The 24,019-nt window shown below is 36.8% G+C and overlaps 5 protein-coding genes across 5 annotated transcripts; 1 reads left to right on the forward strand and 4 right to left on the reverse strand.

Moving 5' to 3' along the window:
• Positions 1-167: 167 nt before the first annotated feature.
• On the reverse strand, positions 168-2,350 carry LOC110853476 (60S ribosomal protein L5). Its single transcript, XM_022101745.2, has 6 exons — positions 2,194-2,350; positions 1,857-2,042; positions 1,453-1,587; positions 1,178-1,380; positions 832-1,009; positions 168-471 (listed from the first exon to the last, which is right to left on the reverse strand). Exons 1-6 carry the CDS (start codon positions 2,194-2,196, stop codon positions 277-279), a joined length of 900 nt encoding a protein of 299 aa, XP_021957437.1. The 5' UTR covers positions 2,197-2,350; the 3' UTR covers positions 168-276.
• Positions 2,351-3,015: 665 nt separating this feature from the next.
• Positions 3,016-3,417, reverse strand: LOC110853477. Its single transcript, XM_035854378.1, has one exon. It carries the CDS (start codon positions 3,415-3,417, stop codon positions 3,016-3,018), a length of 402 nt encoding a protein of 133 aa, XP_035710271.1.
• Positions 3,418-4,510: 1,093 nt separating this feature from the next.
• On the reverse strand, positions 4,511-17,447 carry LOC110853474 (kinesin-like protein KIF2A). The gene is made up of 11 exons (XM_022101741.2): positions 17,070-17,447; positions 14,805-14,899; positions 14,501-14,728; positions 10,123-10,177; positions 8,616-8,955; positions 8,362-8,465; positions 8,132-8,294; positions 7,589-7,835; positions 6,778-7,446; positions 6,429-6,603; positions 4,511-6,295 (listed from the first exon to the last, which is right to left on the reverse strand). Exons 1-11 carry the CDS (start codon positions 17,131-17,133, stop codon positions 6,144-6,146), a joined length of 2,292 nt encoding a protein of 763 aa, XP_021957433.1. The 5' UTR covers positions 17,134-17,447; the 3' UTR covers positions 4,511-6,143.
• A 1,072-nt stretch (positions 17,448-18,519) lies between these two features.
• Positions 18,520-20,660, forward strand: LOC110853360 (L-xylulose reductase). Its single transcript, XM_022101624.2, has 4 exons — positions 18,520-18,680; positions 18,770-19,025; positions 19,214-19,319; positions 20,204-20,660. Exons 1-4 carry the CDS (start codon positions 18,623-18,625, stop codon positions 20,528-20,530), a joined length of 747 nt encoding a protein of 248 aa, XP_021957316.1. The 5' UTR covers positions 18,520-18,622; the 3' UTR covers positions 20,531-20,660.
• Positions 20,564-23,910, reverse strand: LOC110853359 (methyl farnesoate epoxidase). Its single transcript, XM_022101623.2, has 8 exons — positions 23,484-23,910; positions 23,376-23,416; positions 23,199-23,278; positions 22,573-22,965; positions 21,867-22,043; positions 21,720-21,796; positions 21,418-21,598; positions 20,564-21,144 (listed from the first exon to the last, which is right to left on the reverse strand). Exons 1-8 carry the CDS (start codon positions 23,578-23,580, stop codon positions 20,697-20,699), a joined length of 1,494 nt encoding a protein of 497 aa, XP_021957315.1. The 5' UTR covers positions 23,581-23,910; the 3' UTR covers positions 20,564-20,696.
• Between the last annotated feature and the right edge of the window lie 109 nt (positions 23,911-24,019).

Consider the following 24,019-nt stretch of genomic DNA (forward strand, 5'->3'; position numbering starts at 1 on the left):
ATGCCAAACTATCAGCATAACATTGCATATACATTAAGTTACAAGATGAAATCACTCCCAATAGTTTGCACAAAAAGCTTGTCGAGTATTTATGATGATCAAAAATCCCTAACAAGATTTCCACATGCGTCCCCCAAGAATAAATCCAGTCCATTACAACAAACAGATAAATTTTATCCAACAAGAATTTTTTATTCATCATTTCGTACCAAACAGGGAAGATAAATTGATACAGAAATGACGAAATTATCAAAACGAAGTGAAGATGGTGATGATCTAACTGCGCGCCTTCTCGACCTCGAGGCTGGCGAGGTAGGCGGTCTTCTTCTGCTTGACGTGGTGACGTTTCACCTTTCCTGCGAGGCGTTTCAGGTTCCAGCGCTTGTTGACTACCTTGGAGGCGTCCTTCTTCTTGGGTGGCTCAGGGTTAGCGCGGATGGCAGAGTGGGCCTTCTTGTAGATCGTCTCAAGCTGTAAAATTAAAATTAAAATTTAGTCAGGAGTCACTGGTCCACCAAAGTTTAATATAAAAATTGTGGTGGACAAGTCAAATTTGACTACAATTTTAAACTGGGCTCATTTTTTAACGGGAATGAAATAATTGTGCAATTTTGGTAAAATTTACATAAAACTCATGAAGGTAGGAAACTTTCAAATATCTTTTCTTCCTACAGAAAGATTAGGATATATTTTACTGTAATTTGTAGAATTTCTTTCAGGCAAAAAACGCAACTAAAATTTTACATTTTCCCTCAAATTAGTGGAAAATAGACTAATTTTAGTTGTGAGACAAATTCAACACTAATTTCCGATAAAAAATTGGGCCCTTACGTTTTCGGCAACGATTCCCTCCTTGATGAATTTGGAGAATTGTCGTTTGAAAGCTTGCTCGTCGTCGTCGAGGAGGGTTTTCATGTAGTCGGCGACGTGTTTGCCTAGGATGTGGTTTCGGTGAACGTCAGCCTTCAACTCCTTCCCCTCTGAGTCCCATCCAGGGAAGCGCTTTTCACTGGATGACAAAACATTTATTTAGGATTGTTAATTTCTTAGGTTCATCTTCTCGAGATAATTTACCCTTTACTAATTAAACTACTATATTTACGAATGTTTCAGGTCTTAATTTACGGATCGTTTCAGCCAAATATTTTCCATATATATTAATTTTCAACTTTCTAACCTGTGAGGAATATCGAGCCCGCCGTCAACGGCTCCCTTCAACACACCAAAGATCCTCGCGCCAGTTGTCGTTCTGTAAAGACCGACGTCCAATACGGCATGGAAAGGTTTGGGTTGACCGTCCGCCTCCTCGACGCAGTAGTACTCGCCAGTTATGTCTTTCTGACCTTCGTAAATCCCATCAAGACCCAGCTTCTTGAGCAGCTGCAGGGTCATACCGCACAATAAGATCACCCTTATTATAATAATTAATCAATTAACTACAGCACTACTTACCCTTCTCGCGAGCAAAAGTCCGGTACAATATCCAGCAGCATAATTGGTCAGACCGACCTTAACTCCGTAGCGGGGCAGTTCGTGGGCGTAGGCGGCGCAGATAATGACATCCCCCTCAATTCGGGCGTATGCGATCTATAATTGATAACAAGATGAAACATGCGTAAATAATGGTTATGGTTTAGTTATATTCGAATAAAATAACTAATATAAAACTAAATCGAGTCAGTCCCGTCTTGAAAAGCAGACCAGCACGTATGAATATGGAGCTTATTTATCATCATTCTCAATTTATAGGTTATCGGTGTTAAGCACACGATAAGAGAAAAAAATTCTTTAATAACTGTCATTTAATAAAAGAAATCCAAGTTTTTAACCGTTGCTTTCTATCATTCTTATCATACCTGTGCCGTGATGTCCTTGTTGGAGAATCGGACAACCATCCTGTACTTTGGTGTATTGTACTTATTCTTGTCCTGCACGATAAGCCGTTTTCTCGCATAGTAATCCGTTCGCCCTTCACGACGCCTCTTGAACTTGACCTGGAACCGTTTGAAGTAAGCCTTGTTCTTCACCACCTTGACGAAACCCTGTGAAAATAAAAATTAATTAAAATCAATCCTCAAAGTAATTTTACGATAATTTCAGCTCAAGTGGGTTCCCCAATTCGAAAACCACACCTACTGTAAGAGATCTCTCGTTTATTTAGAAAGGTAGACAAGAAGATAAGGGGAAACTTACCATTTTTTCGAAATTTCGAAGAAGAAGTTCGGGAACTTAAACAATCAGAACTGTGGAGCGAAGATGAACGTGGTGGGCCGGCAGTCTGCCTGTTGTGGGAGAAGAGCATGCATGCTTCAATTTTGTGGTGGTGGTTCACTCCCCAGTTCATTCGGGGTCGGAGATGTGGCGCTGCCTGCTTTCCGTAACTTGGTTGGTTGAAATTTTGGCAAGTTGAGAATTCGCGATTTTTGCGAAAAATGGGGCAGACTTGTTGGAATGGAAGTGAGGGATAGATAAAGTAATGCAGATTTAAAATGTTGGAAATTGTGAGTAAATGAGATGACGAACAATTTGTAAAAAATCTTGATAAGATTAAAAGAATTTTTTTTGCGATTTTCTAATTACTGACCAACTCCGTTATTCTCGATTTTCATTTTTTAGTGAAAACTGAGATGTGACAAACTTTGCAATTGTGATTAACATTTGATAAATTAAATTCACATCAAATATTTTTTCATGCATAAAGTTCTCCAATTAAAACAATCCATAAATTTGTTTTCATAGATGGGCAATTCCATGCAAAAATTTTATTTCATTGTCTCAAAAATAGCTTTCCGTATTTACAACGCATAGATATTTTAGCTCTACGTTCTGAAAATTTGCAAGTAAAACTTCAATGTAACTAAACTAATCCAAAATTAACATTTATTAATTAGACTATTAACAATTAATTTCACTAGCATTAGACTAGCCTATGATATTTCGTATCTGAATTGTTAATTATTAATTACTAATTGCCCGACTCCTGAATCCTAAATTAACCCATGATAAATATGGTTATCACTTATTTTCCAACCCCGTTCCAACCAACACATTCCACTCTCTGACGTTATGACCTGTCGCGATGCCCTTTTGAACGTATGGGTCCCTCCGAATAAATTCCTTAACGTCCTCCTCACTTCCTCGAAAGACGAGCGCTGCGCCGTCGATCGGGTCGACGAATGCACCCCCCAAAATCAACTTTCCTCCGGTCGTGAACTCTTTCGCCAATGCCAAGTGCCCTGGACGATGCGGAGCGCGGCGTTCCACTAGATTTTCTGGATTGTACGTGTACGACAACAAATAGTATTTCGCGGCTTGTGGCGACGACCGGGTCGTGGATAAGTGTCGTTGTCTTATCATTGGCTTGATAGAGGTGGAATTAGGTTTCACCCAGGAAGCGAAATTTAATGGGAGTCGCATATTCAGGAATTTAGTAATTATCTGTAAATCAAATATTTATTAAATAATTATTGCATTAAGGCGGAATAGCATGCTGGCTGATGCGGGTTTTTTTGTTTGAATTGTTGTGTCTCAACTTTCCCTTCCTCCATGTATTCAAATGGAGATTTTGAAAAATGTTCACCGCCTTTCGTTTTTAACAATATGAAGATATTAATGCACCTAAAAATCGGTAATTTTTAGGCTTACATAGTTAGGAGATAAAAATTTTGATTTTTTTCTAACTAATTAGTTAATTCTAACTAATTAGTTAATTAACTAATCCTACCTAACTGCAAACTAATCCTAAGCTTCGGACTTGATATACTCTTAACGCCTGAAAAAGAGACAGGCAAAAAGTACAACACAACTTTAAACCGGTTAGTATTTTGTGTATGGATATGTCTCGTTTTTGCTACTTTTTTTATATTCTCAGCAACAACAACATAAACAGGACAGATGACATGGAATCATGGATGTATAGGAATGCATTACATAACTATACATGCCTCAAATCTCAATACACTCAACTCATATACATACAATGTAACTAACGTCATTTACTTAACTTTATGCATATAGGTCCTGTATATTGGACTTACGTAAAGTTTATACCGATAGGTAATAGTGGAACGATTCCCCTATACATATTTAGCTAATTCAGGCATAAAAGTATTATGTATATTTCAAACAATTATCGTTTACCTATGAGAATCAATTTTTCATAAAATTGATTGATGGAAGTTTAATCATCAAACGCTGATCTTTTTAGAGCTAGTTAAAAAAACTGCTCAAAGTATTTCAAAATGAATACGGAAAAATGTCATTGACTGACTAAAACATTCTGGCCAAGCCAAAACCATTTATGTTTTGCAACATTTTGGCAGAGTTTTCATCCAAGGACGGAATCCGTAAGGATGAAAATTTTCATTTCAATTTTTTAATTAAAGTGGATGGACGCTTATATTTTACTGTTCATTTCAATTGGGCTTAAAATTGGTTCTCAAGCATATGAACTTTGCAAATTTTAGGCAGTGTCGTGCCGATGACGAAAATGAAACCACGCAAAACAACATTTCCATCCTGTTTATTTCTTTGTTTAATTCTTGTTTTGAAATCCAGCCATGCATTCAATTTTTTTTACACCTGCTCAGTTTTCATTTAAATATTTATTTCTCACGCATCTTATGCAAATTAGGTAATAGTCGCTACACGTCAAACTACTAAATTTTAATTACAACTAAATCGTATCATCGTAATAATCATACCCAGATTCTCTCAAGAATAATAATAACCCGACATTAATATGCAGTTATCATAATAATCTTTCTTTTACCAACAAACAATGAGCCACTCGACATTTCATAAGTGTTTAATTTAATTAGCATCCCGCGACTGAAAAAGATTAATTCTATTTAATTGACCAGCCAAAAACCTTGAGAAACTATGTATAACTTATAACAGCACTCAAAGTAAGTTAGTACAAAATTGTCACCGAGTGATGCATAATTTTGTCACCAACTTATTTTGAAATGAACCCTAGTTAATAAAAGTTATTAAAAAAGCGATACAAAAAAGGTATAAAAAAGGCAAAGGAAATATTTTAAATTTTCAGAAATATGTATGTATTGCATTTTGACCAATTGTGTAATTATCAAATATTTAACTTACTTATCTTCATATAAAATCAGTCTAAACAGAACGTTTTATCGTATTTTTTTATAATTGTGATACTGATAATATCGTTAATTTAATGTCTTCCCATTTAACTTTAATCACCCATTTACTTTTCTTCAATATCTTAAATATCACAAACGTTCCGAGAAGAGATACATATGTATAAATGTGTTTTTTTGGAGCAATTTCAATTAATACTAATTTTTAAAGCGATACAAAACCCAATAAATTATTAAATAATTAAGTAGAATAAGAGTAAAGTAAGCAGAATTGGCAAGGGAGTTCTTGATAATTAACTAATTGCTATTCTCCAGTTAAATAAATACTTAATGATGATCAGTTTGGATGAAAACTTTTACTTTTTAAAAGCGTTATACTAAACCCAGCACAGAGGAACTTGCATTGTTAAATTCGTTAATTATAAACTAATCATAATTAATCATGTAGTCTGACTTTATAATTATGAAAATGATTGCATTTAATGTTACACATTACAAAAATCTAAACAAAATCCTTCCTTCCATATCACTACCGTTTCCTTGCATGCAAAAAGTCTTATCTTTTTAATAAATTAATTATTCACAAACTAACTATTTAACTAGTAAAATGGTAAGCTTTTGTGGTTAATTAGGCAGTTAAAGGATATTATAAATTATTACTTTTTATAGCAAATACATGTTTATTCTAACCCGGATTTACAGTTTCACTGACAATTTGGTAATTCTGACGACATTATATCCTTAACCAAACACTACACCTGTCTCACTAAAGCGCCTTCTCTCATAATAAATAATAAATACTATGTAAATTAGTAGGAGCACAGCACATATGTAGTTGTTAGTGTGTTACATTACGTGATAATTCACTAAAACTACAAGACATGATTTCACTCTACAAGATTTAAATTGCGGTCTGACGTCGTCTTTATCGAATTTGAACCATTTTCTTCATTAATTACTAATTTTTTCTTCATCCGAAGTAAATTTGATAAGGTGATGATGAATGATGTTAAGACAATCTGGTTTAATTCGCTATCGTCTCGAATTTGGCGCCGCGCTGGTAATTTTTCTAGAAATAGTTTCCTCTTCGGCCAAATAATTTCGAAATTTTACAACCTTGTTTCGCAATTCGGTCAACATGGATATTTTTTCTGTACATAGTTCTTCAAGTTGTTGGGTGTACGCTGTGGATTAAGAATAGTTCATGATTAAGATTTAAAATATATAAATTAAGATTAATATATGGCAATTTCAAGGACGGATTTATTTAGGAATCATATTCCGCCACGAGAAATTTTGAATTCATTGGTAACGCACCATCTTGATCATAGTCGACCTGGTTGGTCATGATGAGAAGGGCCTTGTCACTATTGAGCCAGCGGTTGTTCGAGTCGACGATAATCTTTTGAAACTCGACGACCTCTTCTTCTGCCTCCTGTACCTTCGAGATCGTCTCGTGAAACGTCAACATCTCCCCAGACATGTCTCCCTCCTGCAAAATCCAGAAATAATTAGTTTGTTTTGCAAATTAACCCGACTAATCTCCTCTCAATCTCATTATTTCACATGTCATTCGTTTTATAATTTTAGCTTTAAGTTGAACAAAATGAATTTGTGTAGCTGATATCGTAAATAATTTGCATATATTTCCATAAATAATTCTCACATTCAAACTCCTTAAATGGGCCAAATCACTCTCGCTGTCCATCATGTCTTCCTCCTCGTCATCATACTCTCGCTCTCTCCGATTCGAAATCTTCTGCGCCTCTGCGCTCGCTGGATCCAGAGCGGACAACTCCTTGACACGATTTGCATATCGCAACGTATTTAACGAATGTTCACAACTGTTTAATCCTGGACTCATCATTGCAATCATGCACGTTTTCGATTTCTCTCCAATAAAGGAATCTCTCAAAACTTGGGTCAATTTAGACACACGGAACGGCAAATGTGCCCCTTTTCGTCCCAAAGCACGGATACATTCCTTCAACGCGAGGAGTGACTTGTTGATCTCAGCGCCCTCCATGCGTGTCTGTCTATCAGCGGAGGACGTATCTGCACCACGTTCATTTCCCGCGAGATCGATAAGACTGAATTTTCCGTGAAGCTTCGCCATCGGAGTGCGGAGAATTATTTGAAAAACGGCATGAGACCTGGATGAATTCGAATTTGCGGATGTTTGACCAGAAGTGCGGGCCGAGTTGCCGACTTGGATGAGTTTCAAGACGTCTTCTACCGTTTCAACGGAACGTTCCGTTAATCCGACGACTTGCACTTGCTGTTTGCCGTCTTCAAGGACGCGCAGTTTCGCTTTCGAAGCGAGTAAATCAAAAACCTGAAAAATGGAGCAAAGTTAGTAATGCAGTTAGTAGCTATAGTGGTGCCATGTTGAAGCCATGGCGTAGTTTGGGGAAATTGGTATGTGCTATGTGTCGTAACGACATTTAAACATCCCTGCCTCCTCCATGAGGACGCACCTTGCCACTGTAGATTTCGAAGAATGAGCAGGACACGAGGAGAGCCAGGGGGCGGTAGGCGGGAAGGTTCAAAAGGCGAAACACATCCTTCGCCGTCATGGCGTAAATCCCCTTCACACAGTCTTGCGTTTTCCCGTTAAAGTCGCCCCCCATCGTATGAGTTTTCCCGCTCCCTGTCTGACCATATGCGAAACAGGTTGCCATCCCCCCTTCAAAAATCGTCTGCACCAAGGGACGCGCCGTGTACCTGCACACATACACACAATTTTTAGACTCGTACTTTACTCGGCATTAAGCTTGGGAAAAAATAGTTAACAGAATTTTTTTGCGAATCATGAGCGATCCCGCGAATTCCAATCCAGAAATTTCGTAAATTATATTGAAATGCTTTCATTGTTGTAAAGAAAACACTCCAAACTCAATTTAACAAGTGTATAACTTTCAATTCAATAATTGCAAAATAATTAGAAGATTCGATTCGCTTGTAATCAATCATTGTGTTCCATATTTTAACTGCTCTCCACTTCCGGTAATTTCACTCACTTGTAGACCATTTCATTCGTGCAGGACTCATCGAAGGCGTAGTCGTAGCGGAAGTGCTGATTTTCAAGGTACTTGGTCAAATCCACCTTCTGCTTCGGCTCGTGCACCGTCACCGTGTTCTTCAAAGGCACCGTAATCACGTCGACTTCCTTCCGGTTTATTTCTAAACAAATAAAATAATGGACATTTGCATACAAAATCCAGGTCAAAGGTCAAGGTGAACTACCCACCCTTCTTGTTCATAGGCCTCTTCCTGACGCAAACGGTTATTTGATGATCTTCCACCGGATCTGAGTCACGTAACGGCGTGATTTGCAAATCTTGTTGGTACTCTCTGCAAATAAAACGGTAATTAAGATTCTTTCAAAATAATTGGTGACAAATTTTCAGCCAGTTTGCAAATAAATTTGATTTCGTAGTTGGAGTTACTTCGACAAATGCATAAAACTGGACTAAAAACTGGTCCTCATTTTACTCTACTCACCTTATCATTGATAAAAATTCCCAGTTCGGATTCCCCGGATCGATATTCATTAAATTTTCTTTTTCATTTTTTAACTCCGCTTGACGCATGCGCCTCTCTTCTCGATTTTTCTTTAACTTTTCAACCTCTTTTACGACATTTGACCTCCGTCTGGACGCCGCGGCATCCTGTTGACTCCCGCGTGTTACGGTGCCACCTGTCCCGTTCGAAGAGACTTCCATAAACGCGTCATCCTCCACGATCTGTGGAGGTGGTTCGATCCTAGTTTGTGGCGGAAGTGCGGGCGCCACGACGTGTTGGGTGGCTCGGGTACCGCGTGGTATCCGTCCTCCCGCTCCAACTAGGCGTAATGTTTTAAGAACCATGATTAGCAACAAATTGCAACAAAATCATTGTATATCGTAACCCTTCTTGGACCATTTTGAACAAAAACTGTTTGACCCAATAACTGCACAATAACTCTTTTCTGCACAAAATTTGCACACAAATTCAATAATTCTTCCCAATTATGGTTCAAAATTCTCACAATGTAAAGTTATATTTTTACAAAATCGAGCTATGTAAATCAAGTCACCACCAAATTTTGGCCGAACATGACGATCTGATCGTCCAACCTCCACTAAAACTATGCCTCTTCTCTCTTCACACACAATAACAAATTAGCTTTAGAATTTACCATAAATTACAAAAAAAATACGATCGCACCGGAAGTTCGTCAAAAAAAGATGACGAAAAACCTCCCTGCTAAATATAAAGGATGTGATACTTTCCTACCACGTCAACTTTATCCTCCTGACCCCCCAAATCGACACAACATTCATCCTGCATATCCCCCCTTCTGACAAATTTGCGACCAAATGTCACTCACTCACCCGTCGTGTGCTCTCCTATCGCCACAATTGCAACGATGACCATTTTCCGTTACACTCAAAATAACAAAACAATCTAAACTTTAAACTAAATTTTAATCTCTTTAAAAAACATTCCCAACTCCACTTTACTTTACTTACTGAGACGTTGTCTTTTTCTTGTACAAGAAAAATCCTAATTGTCAAAAGGTGCGAATTCAAGTCCATGCGGAGCCTGAAAAGCTTTCATGTGAAGCTTTATTATTATAAAAAAATCGTCTTGTTTCACGCACTGCTTAACATGAGCGCAAAAAAGTAACATTCATGACATTTTATTCTACATAATCATCTCATCTAATCTGCTGCGTATGCAGGAATTTGAGCACACAAAAAAACAAAACTATCACCTGTTGTTCTTCTCTAGCAAAATTTAATCTTTAACGAGACACGCAAAAAATGGGGATGATTCCGCATTTTTACTAAATCTGAAGAATTCTAGGTACAAGAAACGCATCTTCCAGCTAGTGACAGGATTTACGATATAAAATAGGAGCAGATTTTTTAAATAATGAATAGAATCGTGTTCTAATCTTAAAAGTCACAACTTTAAAAAACAGAATAAAATTATAAAATTCCCATTTCATAATTTAGTTTTTTACCTGTAGTCCCGTTCCCTGCATTCAGCTGATTCTTTGTCACGGCGGCGGCAGGAATCTGAAACAAAATAAATACACTAATTATTCATTCAATTTAAACAATAATGTTTTTTTTCAAAATTCAAAATTTTGATCACACCCTGACCCCGCGCGTCGTCGTCTTGACCTGTTTCTTATTGTTGGTCATACTTAAACCCCCGTTGTACCTACAACTGATTTCACTACTTCCTTCTCCTCAAAGTCATCAACCTTTCCCCACATTCATTCTCACTCCAACTTTCTCTTCGTGTGTACATGTATGCACACACAATTTTGATACACTCTGAACAATGTGGTAATAATTTATTACCACACCTTGTTGACTAGATTATATAATCCACCGATCTTATAAAACACTTTATTCGGGGTTTGGTACCTCTATTCAATTTACCGCAAATTAATTAAGAATCGGCTATACACATTCACGCAGTGGTAATGTCATTTCTTGATTACCGAATTATTTAGAGTGTACTTCTCAAAAGCAAGTAGTGCACGCACAAACAAATCCGATACCTAACTATGTGTAACGAATAGTTGTGCAAATTTGTCATCGGCTCAGTTTCATGACACGGAGAAAGCAAAACATTCCATCACCCGGGTAACCAACTTTCACGACGAGTCTGATTTTCAACGTCATCTCTCTCACCAAATAAACCATGAAAATGCAAACAATCAAATAAGCGAACAAAGTATACACAGAATAATCAATGCAAAAAGTCCAAATAAGATTAATTATGCAAACAAAAATACGATACGGTTCTCCTCGCACATTCAAAGTAACCAAATGAAATTCGTTAAATAAATTCCTTTGAAAAAATTTATTTAGCTTTTGCTAGTTTTGCAAACCAATTTGAATGCAAAAATACAATAATCTCAACATATCTATGTTACCTAACTTAAAAATGTGACATATGTAATTCGTACAATTTTGATACAACTTTCTATAATAAACTCTACATTTTTTACACTTACCCAGAACAATTTGGCACCTTTATCACCACTCCCATTATCATTAATTCCATCCCAACCAAGCTTAGCATGCGCGTTAAGGAACTTTTCACTCAACTTTTTCGTATTCCTGGTTTTTTTCTCAAAATTACAATTCCGCATGAATTTCCCCCCACCCGAACAGTTCGAATTGGAAAGAACGCACAGTTTCTGAACGTTTCCACCCGCGCTAGGAAAAACATTGTGAAAATTCCGAGTATAATTTCCACCCTCGAATGTTGACGAAGTCCAAATCGGCTCGACCTTCTTTTTTTCAATCACGGGACTGATCAATTTCTTACTTTTCGGTTGACACCACGTAGCTAGTAAACCACACCAGTCAAACATGCCGAAATTTACAAAAAATCTGCTTGAAGATCACTTTCAACTCGAAGTACAAATTTTCATGCAAGAAATAACTTAGTCCATTCCTGGACAATTTTATCATAGGTTCGATTTCTTTGATTTCTAATTTACAGAAAACCTCGGAATTTTTACTGTAATTTTTTATGGACAAAAAAACGATATGTTCAGAATTATTTACTTAATTAAATTACACTTTGGACATTTATAACAGAAATTGAAGCCATGAAAATTTCACCCCGGAAATTTAACACTGTTCTCCCACTACACATACTAGTAAATTAAAACTGAACTGTGTCCCACACCGAGTCAAACTGACCAGAATACCGGATATTGCGAGAAAAAACAACACAATCTATCCAATAATATCGACTAACTAATATAAATTATTCTCAGCCCTGACACCGATTTATTTCTGGGCATTTCAGTTCAGAGTAGAAACATCCACGATCAAACTTTCCCCAGCACAATCTCACCAACTGAACTGATGTGATGTAACTCTCCAGTCCAATAATCATATCATTAGAAAATTGGAATTGAATATGTACATTCACCTCTCCACTCAGGAGGCGTGCATAAAGCATGTGATCTATATGGAAAGGGGAATATTTAGTAACTAACACATAAGGAGTGTTGAGACTGTGGGGTAAAATTCCAATAAAACTGATCACATGCTTAACGTACGATCCCACGTCAGACAATACGTGACGGAACAAGGAAGTAAAACCGAATTGGGTGAAAGTTTATGAAACTTTGCAGAAGAAATCGAATCGAATCGACAAACCGTCAATGACATCCTCCCCACTAAACAAAAACGGGTTAGTGCAGTTCACAAATAAATAAATAACCCTTACCGGCGTTCTCCTTGTCAACTAAATTGTTCCATAATCGTCCCATAATTGGGACACTATTTACCTACATCAAACAACCTCCAGGAACAAAAGTGCACTTTTATCATATCAAATTAACTCTTCTGTAATTGTCATTTCCCGTGTCGGTTGACTAAGAAAATCCATGTAATTCAGCGCGTCTTTTCAGTGCCGGGTCTATAAATAATTGATCTCACGTAAGTGTCGCTGTCACACCGAGACATGATTATCCTTACTTAAGTAAGTAGGTACGATCAATTGGAAATGGTCGAATTACCCAACACTACCAAGTTCCATTATCTATTCATCAATCAATTAAATCATGCTCTACATACAGTTCCGTGTTCCTTCTTCTCAATATAACTAACCCGTTTCATTTAATGAAATTAACTCCAACTCAAACATTCGACATTTCCACTTCAGTAGACAAGACCTACTTACTTCAAATGACATAAGGCAACAAACCCATCTAAATTTGTGTCCATCACTCTCAAACCAAAATGGCAATCTGAATTCCAGGATTTCAATATGTCCCCTTATTTGTCGAGGTCGACTCAAATCTAAGGTTTATTACCGTTTCGTCATTGTCCTCAAAACCTAAGAAGAACAGCCATCACCGGAAACACAAACCGGAATCACAAAGTCGCAACTTTTCTACACCCATAATTTCCTTGCATTACACCCAACTTTTCTTCCTTCTCTCTCCTCTCATCTAATCCTAAGTGCTAAATTATACTCAAAATCTGTCAATCCTTGTTTCCACAAAGTAATAAATAAAGAGCAAAGACCTCTCAACAAAAGGCATCTTATCGATCCATCCATTCCAAGACTTTCACCACGACAAACAATACCTCCGGAGGTACATAAAGTTTAGCTAAGTAAATAAATGCCTTAATGCCACCACCAGTTCCTCTACTATACTAAACACACAAACTTAATCATAAAAAAATATTGGCAAAAATTATGCAAAATATTCCTTACTTTTACATCTTTTTGTCTCCCCATGTCACTTGGCGTCACGTAAAACTTTTTTTTTTAGTTAACACTGAAATTCCACAGAAAAATTCCAACCACAGAACAGTTTGGTCTCCCTCCTGGCCACAAATTGTGCCCTACCTACCTCCACACGTCGTTATAAGGATAAATTTCCCATCCAGGATTTCATGTCCTGATAGACATCCTGTCTTGTGTCATTATTCAGTCAACTTTGTGTATCAAATAACTACTACTTTTCTCCCCTAACTTTCTCCATTACTTTCTCCATCCATCCCAATTTCAGCCAATAAATAAAATAGGTACTCGACTTGTCCTTCACTTCTACTTATTTGTCCTCACTCACTCATGTCGTTTCGTGTCGATAGGAAAGCATAATGGACAGAAAATTGCACCGTCTCTCTCTATCCCTTTCTCGATGACAATACAGGTTGTAAATTGGTCATCAATATTGCAGTAAAAAATCCCATTAGAAATTCCATACAATTCCAAGTACCACACACGACACGACACGCCATCATAGTCTTTGCCCTTCAAAACAACATTCACTAACTTACTACACACGACAATCACTCATTTCCTTCCATTACGATTCATAATCATCAATTAATAACTCAAAAAATGTTGTCCAGCATTTTCTCTTCCCCTTCAGTTTAACCTTGATTCCAAACTTCAAGGACAACACAGGAAATCGATTCAACTAAAATAATTTAGAACAAAATGACTAACGATGAGTCAATATGTCAATTTAAATCGATAACTTGGTCCGAATTTCAATTGAGCTGGAGAGAAAAAGCATCAAATATAGTACACGGTGTATTATCAGGGTCCAAGGACAGATGACGTAGTATTTATGCAAATATTTTGCGACTAATGGAATCCGGTTAACAGAACTTTACGATACTGGACCAAATGGGCTCCGTACGTATTCCTTCCCAAACTTTTGCAAACATTTGTAAACTTGCCAACTTTATAAAGTTAACTCCCGTGAATTGCATTCATTTAGAAAAAGTAAAAAGAACTACCAAATACCTTAATACGTAAACAAACTACCAAAATTAATTCACCTTACATGCTACATATATCGAATTTCATAATTACATCATCATTATTTACTCTTTTTTACTCACATTGCGATCCGGCGGTGGTTTCATATCATTTTTGCCCCCTCGACCACCTCCACCCTGATTATTATTCTGTGTTGTCGTCCCATTGTTGTAGTTGATATTGGCCGTGACATTGTGTGGGTCCACGAGGGTTTGATCCATCGCCATGATACCGTTCGTCATGGTATTGTTGGGAATAACATTTTTCGTCGTGATGTTTGGATTTAGGCCTGTAAGAGCTTCAATGTCGATCTGGAATGAATTTAAAAGTGCTTTTAGTTACATTTTTATCAATATTTACACAATTTAAGGAATAAATCATCCTCACCTCTTTTCCTTTAGTCTCATTTCTCTCAAACCACTCTACCGTCACGCTTTTCGTCTCCCAATTTATCCCGGAAACGACGGCGGTGTGGACGCGACCTGCAAAAATAATAAATTGTCTGTTAGTCATCCATCCTTACACAGATGTACAAATCCATTCAAGAAATTAAATCAGACTCAAATTACGACCAACATCAACATCAACATCCCAAATTCCACATTCCAAATATTGATTACGAACCGGTCCAATTTTTCTTTTAAAAAACTTCCCCACCAAAAGAGAACAAGTTGCTGACCAACTTTAAAAATCATCATCATAATAAATAACACAAGAGATCCAAGAAGACGAACAATTACAGTTAAAACAACCATTTAATTTAAATAAGTCAAATTTGGCATCAATAACTAGACATCAATTTCGTGAAGAAAAGCATAACGAAACTCTAGACAGCTTTTTACTCATTTGAATCCCAAATTTATTTCTAATTGGTCTCATTCTCGCTATACTTACGTAATTACTAACTGACGGATGACTCATGTTTGGGGTCATTTAAAGATCATCGTACCAGGAGGGGTCAAAATTCTGATTCATCACATCATTTATGCATGTTCCATTATTTAGCTTAATTTAAATGACTCTCGCTTACGAAGAACCGGGGTCATTATTCGCACGCTAATTCTAATTTTTAAACTGACCCTGCCACTTGCAATTGACCAAGAATGCCAATTTTTTAAGAAGCAAAACTGGACTGGAATAATCTTTAATTTTTTCCTTAGTCGAGCCAACAATATGGAATTTATTGCCCACAAAAGGCAATCTTTTTAATTTTGGCGATATGATACGGAATTTGTTTATGTTTCTCTCTCACCATAAATTCCACACTACATCGTGTCACCTACCCTTACGACCTTGTGACCTTGGACTTTTGTCCCCTAAAAAAATTGTACAAAAAAGTGTTTTCTATTTCAACCCTCCTTTTACACCCACACTGCTACCGGTCATTATCTTATGCCACCACAAAATTCGACAGAAATCGACCAAACAATTCTCTCTCATGCAGAATAGCCCATCTTATAAATCAAATCGCATAAAATCTGACAAGTGAAGGGCGAATTTCAGGTCAAAATCAAAAGGTTGGTGCAACAAATCTCGAAAAACATTGCAAATCTGCCCAAACCTCGGATAATTTTCTTATTTTCAAACCCCAAAATAATTTTCCTACGTCCATTGTCTACTTTTAGCTTTATCTTGTGATGTCCTTTCCTTTACAACAACGAAAAAAATTCGTAAAAAAAATCCAACCAAATCTCTTTCATGTTCATCTTGGGAGTCGAATCTTCTCTCGTAGAGCACCAATGACCAAATAAGGTCATGATTCCAAGAACACTACCCTCACAAGTCGGCCCACACTTGCATTGCATTCGCCATTTCTATCCAAATTCGCAGATTATGTATCCATCCATCCACCTCTTACTAACCTCACCTGGCAAATAAGTATGAAATATGTCTACAAATTCTGCAAATGAATGTGCAGTCGTCTTGATCTTGAAAATGGATATTGAATCAATCAACGATTCTTCTCTCGATTTGGGATTGATGTCAGTCTTCATTTAGGAAAATTTAAAAAAGGAAATTTTCTTTGATAAGGAGATGATTCAAGGTGACGGGGCCATAATTACATATTTTGGAGACACAATTTCAATAGCAGCTGTAATTGTTGTAAGCAACAAATGAATAACAACAAACGCTGCATATTTTGATACAATGCAACTGTGAGTAATTCCGTGGATTATTTGTGATTTCGCGATTAAAATTTCAAACAGGAAGGTAAATTATGATAAGAGATTGTTAAACTAAATATAATGTTTCGTTTCATGTATTATCTAATTTTGTCGCTACTGGAACTAAATCCCAAGTCTTATCTGACTTTCAAAATCGCTTCGTCAAAAAATTCATTATAAATAATTATCATCATTCAAAATATCTAAAACTTGCAACTATGCATCCCATCTATCTTATCACCTTATCCAATACACATTAATTCCTATCTCGAAGGTCCTCACAAAGTCACAAACATGAACGATAGCTCTATAATTATTGCTAATCTTTGATAACTCGTAATTCAACAAGTCCACTCAGAAATCTAAAAACTTAAAAAACATGTCCACAAAATCATTACCCCTCCTCCCCCTTTTATTATTAACTCGATCTCACACCTCCTCCCACTCCGTTAATAAATTAAATGACCAATTAAAAATCAAAACTCACCATCCGTCCTCTTAATATTGACCTGCATCCCCAATCCGATCGAATAAATGACTGATGCCTCCATCCTCCTCCCTTATCAATACTTTACTTCCTCCACCCTAATTTCAGGAATCCAAAATTATCAAAGTTTCCGTATTTTATTTCCTCCTCCACCCTGAGATCAACTTAAATAAAACTGAACCACCCCGTCGTCCGGACTCACTTCACATTCACAACCACAAATCCCAATCCGTCCTCCTTACACCTGTTTAATTACGCCAATTAATAATTTTAAACTTGAACTAAACTAACAAATTTTCAATTTTTCGTGAGGATAAATATTTGACAGGTGTTCCTCTGGTTCTGTGGTGAATTGCAAACCAACGGCCAAGGAATGGGAATGAGTTCACAGTGGGGCACACTGACTAAACGTTCAATTTAGTCAGTACGATTGAGGGCCGTGCAGAAATGACAGAGCAGATTTTTGCACATAGCTTTGACCCATTTTTTTAAATCAAGGGCCAGGTCAAAGTTCGAGATGTGACCTGACGTCAATGTTAAGGGGTGGGAAAGGGTGCCAACGAGCTTAATGCATGACCGCCTCAAATTGGGTGGTGGTGGTTGGTTGACTCATTTCTTTGTCTCCACGATTACTACAGCGAGGATTTTCAGATTCGTGCAGAAGCGAATAATAACGCCATCTCATCAAAACTAAGGGTAAAGTTTGCTAAATTGTTTGGTAATTTTTGAAAATTTTGAAAAATTTTCGGAAAATTTTGTACATTTTTTAAATTTACCTAACTGAAATTAGGTTTTAATTAAATTACTTAACTGCAAACAATTTAACTGACCATAATGATAATTAAATTATTCGTAAATATTTCTATTCGGTGTAATCGAAAGGCAATTTTTTTCATGGAATGCTATTTTGTAATTTTATAAAGTTTATGTATCCACAAAGCTTGGTGTCCAAACTTATTACAAGCTTTTTAAATCCGTAAGGTTATAAAAGAAAATTAAATTAAAATGTAATGCGGTTGATCAAAATATGCTTGTGAAGAGATAGTAAATATTTTATTTTAAATCCATGAATTTTTTAGTACATATGTCTGCATTTCACTGTATTTACCATAAAATACTTTTCATGCAATACCAGAATGAAAAATAAGTACTTTTCTGTAATGCAATAAAATGCACACAGTTTCATACACTCGAAATAATTTAAATTTCCGTAAAAAACTTTAGAAGATTGAATTTATCAGCCAGTTTGATAAACTTTACCATATTTTTCCTGCAGAAATTCAAAATATCGTGGTTCTTACATGCATACATTTCAAAAATTTGATTACATTACATGTTAAATCAATAACTGCCATACCGCATTATGTACATAATGAATGATAAGGTATAACTTATCAAATGGGAATTCTGGATTCTCCGGGGAACCACGAATCAATTGATAAGGTATCAATTAATGTCACTTGACCAATAGTCCATCAAATAAATCACGGCAGTCATCTCGCTTCCAAACAATTTTCCCAAGTTTTACGAATATTTCCTAATTTCACTTAATCATGTCTTTAACAATTTCATTCAAAGGGAAAAAAGTTCTCGTCACTGGAGCAGCTCGCGGTATGTATACATATATTTCCCAAAAATTTTCAATTATTTTCAAAATATCCAACATTTGTTGCTCAAAAATTATTTTTAAATTATTTCAGGTCTCGGTCGCGACCTTGTCGCTTCCCTACATGCACAAGACGCCATAATTATCGCTGTTTCTCGCAATCCAGACAACTTGGCGAAATTGAAGGCCGAATTTCCAAAAATTGAAACTATTGCCGCCGACGTCTCCGACTGGGAGGGGACGAAGACAGCTCTCACCGGAAAGGTCACCGGAGTCGAGTACCTTATCAACAATGCAGGCGTCGTTCATGTCGAACCATTCTTAAACGTCAAACCGGAACATTTCGACGAGTAAGTCATGTTCTTATCATACCCAATTTCGAACCCAAAATGGAACACCTTTCTACAAAGCCAGTGAAATTCGCGCAAGTTGGCACAAAACGAAAGCCGCAAATTTCACCAATCTGCTGGTTGCTAATTTTTTGTGCTATGTATATTTTAGTATAAAGTTTTGACTAATTTTCTTGCTTATCGCACAGCATGTGGGACACAAATGTGAAAGGAGTAATCAACGTTAGCCAGATCGTTGTGGAGGACATGATTCAACGGGGGAAAGGTGGCTGTGTCATCAACGTATCATCACAGGTACTTGTAAACACTTGAATAATTAATTATCTAATTTTAAAATCTAGGGGTAAATAATTTTACGGACAATTTTCTGAAAGAAAGCGTTTTATTCGTTACCGTTTTCCAAAAAAGTAAAAAATATTTTGGTAGGGTAAAATTTTAATTTTACATCTCCATCCTTTCATACTTCGATCAATGCCAGGGTCATTGATGCTCATCCAGTTTAATATCCCTTAATCGTAAACTCAAAGTTTCCACCTTTAAAATTTACATTTTCAGAAATTTAAATCACTAAATTTTCCACTTTGTAACAAATTGATTTCTCACCCACAAATTCCACCACTCACCTTGTCTCATAAAATTCTACCCTTGACCTCCCTCGTATCGTGCATGCTCTTCCGCTTTTATGAATTTCCTCTTGAATCTGCCCTTGGTTCCTTGCATGATAAACAGCCTGACTCCAGTATCCAACACGAGGAGCACCAAGCGCCTGACGGTGTCAACCACCCACGCCGACAAAACCAGATATCCGATCGCTTTAACAAGACGCATCAAATCCGACCCGGTGGCGAGGACGCGTCCATGCCACCGAAGTTCATGACCCATGACCCCAACGCCGGCCAAAAGTAATAGGCCAGCTATTTTGATAGGGTATTTTCGTGTCACGTAGGAGAAGGTCAAGAGGAGGAGGGATGCAATTATTGACATTTTGCAATGAACAAAAATTGTGAAAATTTTGCAATATATTTATTTATCTTCACAAATTGAGCAATAATCGCAATTTGGAATTTCGCAAACTTTAGCGTAGCAACATAAACTACTAGTAGGCCAATTTTTGCGAATCTACTTGCTCGATGCAAATGCATGCAAATAATTTTCTGTCGATAATCCCATTTTTTCAGGGTGCGAAAGTTGCTTCCCAATCGCTCGGAATTTACGACACGACGAAAGCTGCGTTGGACATGTTGACGAAAACTATGGCGGTGGAGCTTGGCGTTCACGGAATCCGAGTCAACTCCATCAATCCCACAATGTTCGAAACGGATATGACTAAATCCTGGTTGGAACGAAATCCTGGCGGCGGGACGCCATACCTCGACCGTGTCCCGATGGGCAGGATGGCGGAAAGTTGGGAAATTGTTAACGCGATTTTGTTCCTAATGAGCGACAACGCTTCATTTATTCATGCCGAAGCTCTCGTTGTCGATGGAGGTTTTACGGCAAATTAATTCAGTAAATAATTGACCAACGCTGTATGAAAATATTCATAAACATTTATGAAAAAACATTTATTCAAATTTTAAAATAGAAGAAACATTTTGTTCGAAATAAACACATGCGAGAACGTATTTGTAAAAGTGCATAATTGTTAAGTTTTAATTATTTTGCTTCGTTTCAAGCTAGTCTGTCCTTAAAAATCACATTGAACGGTTTTGGCGTCAGAATAAAGGACAATTTGGACTCGAATCCATGATCTGGCCCATTTTTGTCAAACTCAATGTCGAATCTTTGTGCGATGTTAGTTGAGAAGAGGAAAAGGCTGTCTCTCGCCAACGTTTCTCCCAGACATTGCCTCCTCCCAGTCGAAAATGGAATCAGGGCGTCGTGCTTCTTGAACGTTTTGCCATCCGGGCTCAAAAATCGTTCCGGTCTGAAATTCTCGGGGTCACCCCAGATTTTCGGGTCAAAATGGATATGGTACACGTTTGCCGTGATTACGGTGTCCTTTGGGATGAGATAACCCTTATATTCCTGATCCTTCATGGCTTTGTGCTGCACTCCTTGAGGTGTAATAGTCGAGAAACGCAAAGTTTCAGCGATTAAGGCTTCCGTGTACGGCATACTGGAAAAATTGGTCAAAGTTTAAGCTAATTACTGTTATGCAATCTTTAGGACAAACCTTGCATATATATCAGACATGTTCAGAAAAATTAAACATTTTGCAACTTTATATTAGTAAATGAACTCCATCAATTTTGTAAAGTTACCTAATTGAAAACAATAAGTCTACCAGATTTTCATTTTCATATCAATTTATAACATTTTTGCCGTTAAAAAGCATGTACATAGGCACTTATTGCAAAACGTTAAAACAAATTATAATTCATGTACTCACTTTGGTCTATCTGAAACTGTAATTGCCCTCGTATTCCCAGTAATAGATTCAATTTCCGATTGAAACTTTTTCTGAGTTTCAGGAAATTTAGTGAAGTAAAGCATCATCCATGAAAGCGTGGTCGCAGTTGTGTCAGTTCCAGCGAAATATAAATCGCCCAGAGTGGTGACTAGGTTGTCCACTAATTGACAAATAAAACATCAGCTAATTTCCACTAGAATATTGAAGAACGGGCACTCAAATGTGCATGGGCAAAGCATAAGTATACCCATCTCTTTGTCCATGTAATTGTTTAATCTTACCACCCAACTTCCCCATAAACGCCGAATTTGGATCCGTAGTTTTGTCAATCTCTTTTAAAAACGCGTCGGTAAAATCCCTGCCAATTTGTGAAAAAATAAATAAAACCAAAAATCATTTAATTTTTCACATTACTGATAATTTCTCACCTGTCAAAGTCATCCTGTCTCGTCTTCTGATGATCAATTACTGGTTTTCGCATGTAATCGGCCAAATCGGATAGTGCCCGTTTTATTTTATCGTATCCAGTCCACCCTGGGAAAATTCTTACGAGCCATGGCATAAATACGACGGCACCCCCACCATCCAAAATTCCTTCGAATGCACTATAGCACAAAAAAATGGAAAGAAATTATAAATTTTTAAATCAAAATGCTCAAAAATATTTAAATGGGACTAAAAAATGTAAATACTATTTTGTATATAGCTTTTAAAATAATCTCATTTCCTTTCCAACCTAAATGCGAGTGTTAAACTCCAAACTTAAATTTTGGAAGTTATGAATTTAAACAATAAGGCAAACTCTTTAGATGATATGCAAGTAAAATGTTATAGTAATTACGAGGTTCTTCATAAAATTACAAATTGTAATTTTCCTCAAAGGTTATTCCAACTTTCTAACTATTGACTATACAAAATTCACACACTTCCAATCCTTCCCGTATATTACGGCATGTTAACTGCACCTTTAATTGATCAACTTTAAATTTGTAATCTCAATTTGTGTCTAATTGTTGAGAAAAACATTAACCTGCTAAATTTTACACAATTTCTGTGCATTGGCTAACAATTTATTTTTACAAACAATTAAACTTCCATTATATGCATGCACAAAAAAATTCCGTTTCCACTCACTTGTTCGCCTTATTCGACATGTCCAACAATTCCTGATCGTTCTGCTTGTGCCTTATCCCCGTGCAAATTGCCCACAACGCGTTCACAACCGCAAGCATAAGTCTCTCCTTTATGTTCTCGACAGGTTTTTCGCCATGCTCTTTAAGACTGTCGATAAGGTCACGAACTTCCAACATGATGGAATCCTCCATCGTGCCCTTCCCGAAACCAAAGTCGCGTAATTGTCGCAGCGTGAATCGCCTAAGTTCCTCCCAATGTTCGCCCTCGGTGCTTATGATGCCGTGCAGTTTGCCGTCGAAGATGAAGTCAAAGTCTGCAAGGTCCATCCTCCCAGAAAATGCGGATTCAGAAAATATTTCCTTCACCATTTTGTAGTCCGAGACGACAAGCATGCTGAGAAAGAGAAAGCATAATAAATATCATTGACATGACACAATTCACTCTGACATTTGTAACCCAGTAAATTTATTACAAAATAAAGAGATATGATCTGTCCTAGCGTAAAATTGTATTTATAACTTAATTTTTATTAACCACTGAAAACTTGTGTAAAATTATTTTTTAACTGGGTTACAAACATATGGGTGAATTACTTCACGTAATTGTTAATTCTATTTATGACTTACTTTAATGAAGCAAAATTTATTTTATACAAAGGCCCATATTCCTTTGCCCACTTGCCAAAGGTGATATGTTGAAATTTGTCCTATGCAAATATTAAGAGAAATATTGTGTGATTCAGATAGGTCAATTTTCGACAATTATTCCGATTTAAGTGAAAGTTTTCTATTAATAATTGTTACCATCTGGAGCATATTTCCAATCAAAGGCAACCCACGAGGCCCTAGATAAATGTTACATTATTAGTTTTTATGCATTTACTAATTTTTGCATGAAAATAATTGACACACCTGGAGGAGCATTTTTCCACCTGGGCTTCCTTAAAAAGACAAAGTAAACCAGTCCTGCGAGTACAGCTCCGAGAGCTATCACCGTTCCGGAGACCATGCTCAGGTCAGAAGATATCACCCGTTTTCACAAGGATCACTTGGAAAATTCTGGAGTCAAATGACAGATCAATACTGTTGATGAGCTGACGCTAACACTGTGTCTCACAATTACAAGTAAATAAGTATTTAGAACCAAGACTGTGTGCCTTTATACCAAACAGCACTGATTTTACACCTGCGTCACTAATTACTTAGCATCACATTGAGTCACGGTGCACTAAAAGATCTCACGTGTTAAATAGAACCTGCTTCTAAAATATGATGAAATTTTTTGTCTCCTTGGCTGACAGATCTCGAGAGTATCTGTATTGTTCGGATTGTCATACTCATGTGAGTTGAAACTCTCCTCAGTCAAGGTTATGTAATTATCAGACAGTATTTACAATATTTCAATGTGCCATTTATATATATGTATGTGTATGTCCAGCAAGAATAGT

The sequence above is a fragment of the Folsomia candida genome, unplaced genomic scaffold, assembly GCF_002217175.1.
Source record: "Folsomia candida strain VU population unplaced genomic scaffold, ASM221717v1 Fcan01_Sc008, whole genome shotgun sequence".
Classification (NCBI taxonomy): domain Eukaryota; kingdom Metazoa; phylum Arthropoda; class Collembola; order Entomobryomorpha; family Isotomidae; genus Folsomia; species Folsomia candida.

Coding starts and splice junctions, on each gene's coding strand:
- LOC110853360 (XM_022101624.2), top strand. CDS start 18,623: ATGTCTTTAACAATTTCATTCAAAGGGAAAAAAGTTCTCGTCACTGGA. Junction 19,026..19,213: donor AAACCGGAACATTTCGACGA/GTAAGTCATGTT, acceptor CTTATCGCACAG/CATGTGGGACACAAATGTGA. Junction 19,320..20,203: donor TCATCAACGTATCATCACAG/GTACTTGTAAAC, acceptor CCATTTTTTCAG/GGTGCGAAAGTTGCTTCCCA.
- LOC110853477 (XM_035854378.1), bottom strand. CDS start 3,417: ATGCGACTCCCATTAAATTTCGCTTCCTGGGTGAAACCTAATTCCACC.
- LOC110853476 (XM_022101745.2), bottom strand. Junction 1,588..1,856: donor ACAAGGACATCACGGCACAG/GTATGATAAGAA, acceptor TATCAATTATAG/ATCGCATACGCCCGAATTGA. Junction 1,010..1,177: donor GGGCTCGATATTCCTCACAG/GTTAGAAAGTTG, acceptor TTTGTCATCCAG/TGAAAAGCGCTTCCCTGGAT.
- LOC110853474 (XM_022101741.2), bottom strand. CDS start 17,133: ATGGAGGCATCAGTCATTTATTCGATCGGATTGGGGATGCAGGTCAAT. Junction 14,729..14,804: donor ATGAGACTAAAGGAAAAGAG/GTGAGGATGATT, acceptor AATTCATTCCAG/ATCGACATTGAAGCTCTTAC. Junction 6,296..6,428: donor GGTCGACTATGATCAAGATG/GTGCGTTACCAA, acceptor CTTAATCCACAG/CGTACACCCAACAACTTGAA.
- LOC110853359 (XM_022101623.2), bottom strand. CDS start 23,580: ATGGTCTCCGGAACGGTGATAGCTCTCGGAGCTGTACTCGCAGGACTG. Junction 22,966..23,198: donor ATAAATTTTGCTTCATTAAA/GTAAGTCATAAA, acceptor TCTCTTTCTCAG/CATGCTTGTCGTCTCGGACT. Junction 21,797..21,866: donor AGACAGGATGACTTTGACAG/GTGAGAAATTAT, acceptor ACAAATTGGCAG/GGATTTTACCGACGCGTTTT.